At 42.8% G+C, this 9,289-nt stretch overlaps 1 protein-coding gene across 1 annotated transcript; it reads left to right on the top strand.

Moving 5' to 3' along the window:
- Positions 1-378: 378 nt before the first annotated feature.
- T265_05032 (hypothetical protein) lies at positions 379-2,739 on the top strand (the record flags this gene model as incomplete). The annotated part of the gene is made up of 4 exons (XM_009169932.1): positions 379-394; positions 1,329-1,402; positions 1,507-1,590; positions 2,518-2,739. 4 exons carry the CDS (start codon positions 379-381, stop codon positions 2,737-2,739), a joined length of 396 nt encoding a protein of 131 aa, XP_009168196.1.
- Between the last annotated feature and the right edge of the window lie 6,550 nt (positions 2,740-9,289).

The raw sequence follows: 9,289 nt of genomic DNA, 5'->3' as shown, positions 1-9,289 counted from the left end.
CGGCAAACGATGGTTCGGCGTACGCAACAGATGTCCCAACCAACGCAGCTTCTGGTGCTGGACACATTCTTCAATGGAAGTACTCGTTGTACAACCGAAAATGCGCTTTCTAACTGCCTCGTTTCGTGTTCGCCGACACCAACCCACACAAGCTATGGTTCTGAGAAAACGATTCACCAACTGAGGATGAGCAATTCTTGACTTATCCGCTAGCCTACGAGAGCAGCACGAACTGATGGAACACAAGAGACTGTTTTTTTGCATTCGGCCTACTAACTTTGTCACCTTCGTGTGCTTTCTTTCATGCCTCATAAAAGTGCCCTAGTCGATCAAAATTAGTCTGTGAGATACAAAAATCTCTCTAATACAACCTCAAAGATGGTCCAGAACTCTGGTAAGTAAGATTTCTGAGGTTGTCTCAGTGTCCCTCAGTCTTATATATTGAGCTTCATAAGAAACATGTTCGTTGATATGGAAAAAACCCTCTGGTCTAGTAGGCGGAAACACGGAAATGAATTACAAGGTCTTTACAATGGGAATTTGAATGGATTACTAGGAGAAGACTACTGAAAGATGCTCAATTCCATTCGGAGGAATTCCATCTTCTTGGTTGTTCGGATCAAATAGAGCAAGTGGATTCTAGTCATGTAGGTGATGGGTAGTTGATACAATAAAATTAGACGCGCTAACTATTTAGTCGACTGTCCGCCAATTGTGGAATCATCAATTCTGTTTTTAACCTATAGAAATAGCAGCAAAGCCACTACAGAAGAATATTTTACCCAGGCAGCGTGTCTATTCCCAATTTGGCGTCCTCGATCGTGGTCATGGTCACATCTTCAACAGTGACATTTTATGAGTAACAAACTGGTTTAACGAACTCCAATATATAGTCTGAATTTACATCATGCGCACTGCTAGATTTTGACTACAGAATGAGAAAATGCTATCATAAAAAACACCAAAGTGTCAGAGATATTGCTGAAACTTGGACACTGTATTGAAATTTGTTGTGCCTCATTATTTTCCGGTTCTTTGGTAACCAAAGAAATTGTGGCATTCACCCAGTTCAAATCAAAATTTCTGGCGGCTACCAACTCGAAGCAACTCACCAAACCGACCAGAAAATCGTTTAATAGCAGTAAAGTGGATTACTTCAAGTGACACAGTCAGTGTCTGTACCAGGTTCACGCTAATACCTACCCGCGATCATAAATTAACATGGTTCCTGGTCAATAATTTTTGAATTTGCAATGTATGCTAGCCTGATAAGCACTTTCGGAATACAATTTTTATTTGCGACTTTCTCTCTCATGACAAAATCAAAGAGTATTTCTTAACCAATGGCAATGTGAACAGACACCTGCCTTGTGATGCAAATACGATAAAACAGGATGTCGAGGTAAGGGAACGGAGAAAATGGACAGAACCGTGATGATCCAAGTTCTGATCATGCTACTAGCAGGTATGTGCGTGTTTCTATTATTCTGATCTATTACAATTAAGGTTCCAAGAGTTTTGGGTGCAAACCTTCAAAACGCCTATTGGATTACACAGACTACGTCAGATCGATGTATCCAACATGTGCTGGTGAGTGGCCAGTGTGAATTGGAGCATTTGGATTCTAGCCGTAAGGCAATGTAATTTTGGTTTCCTCGTACGAAATCCATGAAAATCGGTGCCTTCCGTGTGATCAGTCATGTGATAAAAAATCGTTTTTAGCGTGGTTTGTCTCCTGATAGAGTTAATTAAAACGGCATTTGTAGGTAATACATTCTGAGAGTCAATAAATCTCCAGATTAGTATATGAAGAAGACAAGTGAAATTCCAGCTTGTAGTGTACTGTTTGTCAAAACGCTAGTCGAAAACTTCAACGTTTAAGTTCTAGTGAGCTCTATTACATGAGGTTTTGATAGATGTCTAGGGATTGAGTAAACCGGCTGAGAGTTACTCATGGAGATTGAGGGCGCAAATTCACTTGCACATCGCGTACAATGACCTCACGTTACGGGGACACCCAAAATGGAGCCCGAATCAAAGAAATGACCCAGTACATATTGCAATAAACGCCTTGTCTCCTAGGTTAGGTGAGTGCAAGGAAAAGACAGTGCGGTCACCGTGGGGTCACCTTGGTTCAAGTGTATATCTTGTGCGTTCGCCACATCCTAATCAGAAACTACATATACAGAGCGAATAAAGGCAAAAATCGGTGGTTCGTATGCCGTGCTAAGAGTCCCCAGGACGGAAGCTTCCCAAGTGCAACCGTTGTGTCTGGAAATCATTGCGCTCATATGGTTGACTTGAAGAAGTGCAAGATACTCCTCAATACGGTGAATCGTGTGTGTACACCGTGTGGAATATTTCGTAGCTTATGTATGCTGTGAACAGCTTATTTCGTTTGAAACTAGGTCTATTTCATACAGCAGGAATGCGGCATTAGCACTGCGTGTCCTAACCAACACTAGGCCGATGCAGATTCAAAGATGCGTGGAAAAGGTATGCCATAACCTTTCTTAGAGAAAGATACCCATTTTCAAAGCAATTTGGTTTTCACGAGAGGCAACTGAGTCTCTCGTTTATGGTATTCTACAAATGAATGTGCTGCACACAGACCGCCTCATGTTTCAGTTGGCACGATATTCGAGATATCGCAGGGTTGCTGGAAACTCTTCGGAAGGAGCGTCTCGAAGGTTAAAGTCGTTGTCTCAAGAGTCACTAAAACATAAACGAGTGCCGTGATACCGGCTTTAACTTGTCTGATCGACCTGCGCCGTTTCACCTATCGAAGATATGAGTGCTTCACATCAGAAAAAACGGCTAATCTCTTGCTGACTTATCTCCAACTTCTTTGTGCCACACACGCGAAGTAGAAATTTAACACTACGTCATGAGCAAAAAATGTTTCACGCTACCTGGCGCGAATCATTTCCAGAGAATAATAACCAGAGGACTCGATGGGATATCCCACGTTTCGAAACGCAACTCAGAGCAGGTCACATAACTCGAACCTGTGCCGAATGGTATCTTAGCAACATTCAGGAGTCTTATTTTCGATTCTCTTTTGACATGAACGCCGTCCTTGATTCTCAAAGCCTTTGCAAACAAATTCCACTCATTTAGATTCGACTGATTTTGTTTCACAAGTAGAAGTCTGTCATCCAATCAAAATAAAGCTTTGACGTTTTCGAAACGTAAATATTTTGGTTTGCGAAAAGATTAATATTTTCCACTCTGTTGAACAAAACACCGAGGTGGAAAATGTTCAACTCCTGTGTTTGACGTATTGCCCTCTAAACTCTTCAGGCACTTGCGATCTCAACAAACCTGTCTACGACTGGGATGGAAAGTGTAAAGGTATGTATCTTCGACTAGGATTTGTATTCAACCAACAATCCGCACGTTCAGAAAACCAGTCGCCCGACTGGAAATTTGTGTACGTGTGTCCAAATTCACTCAGATTCAAACAGACGGAAGGTTTATGAATTTCATGACCACTAACAGAGTAAGCCACCTGATTTTTGTGCGGCCCTCTCGACAATTGTTGAGTGTGCTGGCTCCCTAGGCCAGAAGCCACTTATGGAGCACGCCAGCTCTTCCCTATGACAGCTTCAGTGGACAAGAGTGTAGTATAGTCAACGATTTCCTAGTTGCGAGGATTTACCGACCCATTTTGTCCCACCATTCTCTGTTTTTCTCCCTTTGAACGACTCAAGCTTGTAATTACCGACTCTCTTATGAAACTGTCCGGTTAGGTTATCAAAAATAGTTGGAAACTATCCTGTGTGTTTCTAACCACTTTTTGATGTGAACAACAATTTTCGGTGTTAAGCGATTGAGTGATTTGTGTTTACAACTGGAATCAATTGTAATCTTTCAGAATGAGTCACTATTAGGCATAGATGAAACACAGACCTGCGCTTGCTAAGGAAAAACCGCGTTACGGGTCTCGGCCATAATATGTTGCCTAATCATCTAGACAAAAATTTACTACTGTACGCGTGACCCAGGACCTGTGGGCATTTAACAAAAAGACTTACGGGGAACATTTTAGAAAACAGGATAATTTGAACGCGCTGTGTCCAGTCCGAATCCCAAACAGGGCCTTGGCGGTTTTTTGGCTATTATCGTGTGAAATTGGACAAGATATGAGAGAATTACGCTCGTTTCCGGTTCTTTGTTTGCATGAGGTGTAATCACTTATTGCTCGCACAACAAATAGGTAACTGTTGACTGGTAGAATGCCAAATCTCATCCGGTACACGGTGATTAACACGGGGGTGCATGATGCTCGTTCTTGACTGCATTGCAAACGAACTCGAAAATTGCCAGGCAAAACTGCATTCCCTAAAATTGTTTCTTTTGCAAGGTTTTGCAAGGACTGCGCCATCGGGCATATAAAAATTTGACCATTGTTCCTTAAGTTATAGACACATGTTCGGCGAATACGACCGTTTGTTTTCCATCTTGGACTTGTTCTCTCTAAAAATGTCAGCAACAGAAACTGAATGGCTTTCGGTGCATGTGGTTCGATTGATGTACTCACTTTTTCGTGTGCGAAAGTGATCTTTGCCAGACGATCCAGTTGCTTCCGAACTATCAATTCCATAATGTACCGTCGTGTCTTTAAACCATGCCGAACGAGTAGTTCTTGAACTATCTAACGCATTGCGAACAGGAACCGCATACGTCCTTCATTAGAACAACAAGAACAACAGGGACTTTTATGGATTTTTAATTCTCAGTTTAATGATGGGAACTTTGTTATAATTTGCATTTTTTCAACATGGCAATGCGCAAATAGTCTGGGCTTAGTCACCTGTCAGTTGAGCGTGTCTCACACAGCCGATGATGCGTTTTGGATACTTCAGCAGTACAAATGGGCATCATACTACTGCCTCAGCACTGGTTCATAGTAGAAAAATTGGTTCTCAAAAAGAGTGCGGCGAGAATAGTTTAGCACGATCAGGATGGTGGCGACAACTGAGTATATCTCTTCATTTCAAACGTTTCTTTGTGACAAACGAAAATTGGCGCCAGAACCTCAACCGAGGTCAACTTAGATAGATTTGCTCAGTTTCCCAATTCTTTTCAGAAAAATGCCTTGTTCAGGCAATGAGACTATGTGCAGGTAAGTTTTCGTTCCTAAACAGTTGACTGACTTCTTGTTAGGTCATTGTTTGGACAAGTGTTGGGGTAAGACTTCGTGTTAGCTTATTCGTGTGAAACATTTCAATGTGTTTTGTGCCTGTTAACACAAGTGACTAATCCAAAAGTACGTGGAGATTATGTTGACCAGACAACCATGGTAACAAATGATCAAACGTGATTGCAACCAGCGATGAGATGTGTAAAAAATTGTTAACGTTGGTTTTTCACTAAACCATGAACAACTATTTCTTTCCTATGCGATCAAACGTTGTCGCGCTAAACTTTTGATCCAGATCTTTGTGCCAAGTTGGTATTGCAATCTGTGAGTCACTTCAATCCTTTTCTGAGACCGCCATCCAGTTGATCCTCGAAATTTTCATTCCAACTAATTTGATCCTCTTATCCATTTTTCCAGTATCATCAGGCGGGGGAAGAGAATTGTGTGACCACTACATATTTTGCCCCTTAAGGCAAATTCGCATATGCTTATTACTGCTGGTAACACAATAAATACAACTTCATGTGTGGCTATGTACAAGTGTAATTAAAATGCTACGGAATTCCGTTTTTTTCCACCTGTATATTCGGTTACTGCTGAAAGTGAACACATCATTATCCAGGCTGTAGTGAGGAAACAATCAACAGTGGTACAGAGGAAGCGCGAGTGAATCTAAAGGCATGTGAGGAGAATCTACTTTTTTATGTTTGCTTACACTGTACATCTAATTCAGTGCATAAAGCGAGAAAGCATACCCTTTGCATTGTATGCTAATGGGGACAAATTAACCGTCCTAACTAAGCATCCTTCTGGTGCTGATTTTCTGTCTTCTATGAGCTTGAGCTTTTGCGATAGTCTTCTCACTCCCACTGTTCTTCGTTCCCTTCATATTGGTAGTGGAATTGAGAAATAGGATATAACATTCAACGTGGAGACTTTGTCCTTCAAGTGAGAGAATTTGGTGGCTAAAGGCTCCAACAGCAGTGTGAACCTCACCAATACGTTGAGAGTGAACCGACACGTGCCACTCGAACATTGCAAACAGCCTACCACTTGGCCAAGAATGGCTGATGAGTAAACGTTGTTGGCTAACACTTAAACAAAATACAACACTACTTATTCTTCAGTCACAGCGTTCACATTACGCAGGCACGTCATCATCATCATTACCAGCTGTAAGAATCGCGTACTTATCGTACAGACTCGGGCAATGCTCTGAAGACATCGATGTTCAAACAGAGAAAGTATTTTGACGTTCTCAGCGCGCAACGACCAGCTTTCTAATTCGTATAGTGGTATGGAGGGTACCGCAGCACTGTAAACTCGACCCTTGACGGATAAGCTGATGCCAAGCCTACACCACAGGTGGCGCAGGTTCACAAAAGCTGTTCTGGTATTCCCAATCCGGATGAAACTACCATCCTTCGCCATACCGCCAGGACTGATTTAGCTGCCCAGGCAAACAAATTTGTCTACTGCCTCAATCGGCTCATCCTCAAGCATGAGGCCCACCCAGTCTTGAAGTACCACTTTACACTTTGCAGGCGTGAAGCGCATGCCAAAGCGTGAAGAGAAATTATTTAGACTATTCAATATTATTTGAATTACCCCGGGATCAGATCGAAGATGACCTATGTCGTTTGCCTACTCAATATCTGTGAGAGAACACCCATGGAGTACTTCGACCCCACAGGCATTAGGAAATGGTAATGAGTTTTCCATGATCGTATCAATGACGAAGTTGAAGAGGAAAGGTGAAAGAGGACAGCCCTGTCTGACACCACTAAATGAGGGGAACTCAGGCGAGAGCTTCCTATAGACCTTCACACGGCCGCGGGAGTTAGCGTAAAGCGCCTTAAGGAGAGTCAGGTTTTTATGGAGGATACTTCTGCTCCACAGACGCTGCTATAGTGCTTGACGTTTCACAAAGCCAAAGGCAGCTTTCAGGTGAAGACCAACCATTGTTGGTCTCTAGAAACAGTGTCGCCGTTCCAGAATTTATTGGAGGGTAAAGATGCGGTAGATGCATCTTCTGGCAAGATGGGATTTGGGGGGGGGGAATGATNTATATATATATATACAGTAAATCGGCTGATGTCACCACGCGACGGCCGATGTGGCATGATTTTATTTGCGCATGTGCAGTTCATGGTTGTACGTGGGCTGGGATACTGCCAAGGCGCCCACACCTAGACAGGAGGACGATTAGGGTTCTCTACCAAAGCCTTTGGCTCAAAAGCCTAACCGCAAGGCAGCGGTGTTCGGCTGGAAATACAAGTGCGTCACCAGTTTTTTACGGAACACGTCGCCATACATGTTCCAACCCCCAACCTGGAGGGCCAGGAGACTGTGTTCGTCGGACCTCTGCCCATGGACCAACCTCGTATTAGAGACTCTGTGAGCATCGTGCGGACACTCCCCAGTATAGCTCAATGGGTCGCCGAGGTACACAGACCACCACACCACGGCAAGGTCCAGTCTCTTCGTGAGTAAACCAACCTGGAGGGCGTCATAAGTTTAAATTGCGTGCCAAAATAGTTTGGGCACTAAAAGGGCATGGAGGTATAAGTTCAATTAGATGATTCTGGTAATACAGTCCACATAATTCTCAACTCACATGTGACACACACAGTGGTCTAAGAAGGCGGTAAAATGCCGTAGTATCCTGCTTATTTATGTCGATGTTTCGTTGGAAATATATAAGTTAAGCCGAGCTCAAAGACAAGTTTCTGGTTGTCACTATCGCTTTATTTGCACACTCATCCAGATATTCGTGCACAGCATTATATGTTGGTCAGTGCACAGAGCGTCTGTTAAAAGGTTCCCTTGACATTCTCATGACTCAGTAGATTAAGGCTGGAAGGATGTCAGATGTCGGTGAGGTCCCCGCAAGTCTCCTTAAAAATGTGCATTGAATTGTCCTGGCATGTTCTTTACACGTGGTTTGAATTGAATGGTTCCAGACAGTTGAAGTTCCACCGAATCTTCTGCTTTCAGACACGCCTCCGAATTTCCTAACATGAAAGTGACATAACCGCGCAGTAAAATTTACTTTGTTCCTGTTAAAACGGAATAGATCGCTTGACAAAACTCACTTGACCCACCACCACAAACCCCCATCAATTTTTAATGGTCAGCTGTGATTCTCATGAGGGCGAATTTGTAACTTTCTTAATCGACTTTAAATTCAGCCCAGTAACTATGCTGGGGTGCATTGTTGTTGTGGTGATTTGATAACAGAAAAAAATTCAAATATGCTTGTTACACTCTGTCTGTTCTCACCAGCTTATTAACCATAAATGGGCAGTCGTACATATTACATTGACGTAAGAGCCGCCTTGAAAACTTCGACATAGTTTAGTCCGTCCCCTATGATTTAAAGCAATTCTGTTCCATTTAAGGCCTTTGTGTGGGATCTGTTTCTTCAAGGATGTTTCATGATGGACTGTCCTTAAGTAGCTAGTGATGAGGCATACATCTCTCTTACAAGTACCTAGCTTAGAGGTTTGTAATTCGGCTGACAGTGAGCACGTAAAACGAGCCTCACGTTATGAATGAAAAAAATCAGCCACAAAGACTGAGCCACTCGGATTGATACTCGGCCTTCGACTTGGTCGGTGCACATTTAAGTAATTTACCACTTGCACCAAATTGTGAACTGCCACTCGGCAAAGTTTTCGCGACGCTAGCTGGAATAAGCACGGCAACGTTGAGCGAGTTTGGTGCCCTCAAATGCACGTAAATTAGCATTTTAGCTTCATATTGAGCTGATGTGTACCAAAATGAAGGTCGTCTACAAAATTCAAGTAGCATATGATCAGGTTTAACATCATTTACATTTCTGTTGATATGTTAATGTTTAATCGAAAGGACTACCAACATTCGATCGATGAATACTGCGCTGGACAAAATGTCAACACCCGACCTAAAGCTGCCACCTTGACGTGGTTTAACATACATTTCTGTTGATATGTTAATGTTTAATCGAAAGGACTACCAACATTCGATCGATGAATACTGCGCTGGACAAAATGTCATGTCACGACCTAAAGCTGCCACCTTGACGTGGTGGTCAGGCTTCAGTGCTGCAATGATTCCGCGGGCTACACTGGCTGGAACTTCGTTCCACAAGGTACAACCATG

Source organism: Opisthorchis viverrini (assembly GCF_000715545.1).
Source record: "Opisthorchis viverrini unplaced genomic scaffold opera_v5_91, whole genome shotgun sequence".
Classification (NCBI taxonomy): Eukaryota; Metazoa; Platyhelminthes; class Trematoda; order Opisthorchiida; family Opisthorchiidae; genus Opisthorchis; species Opisthorchis viverrini.
Note: the sequence above shows the minus strand (reverse complement) of the source record. Positions and strands in the feature narration are given on the sequence as shown.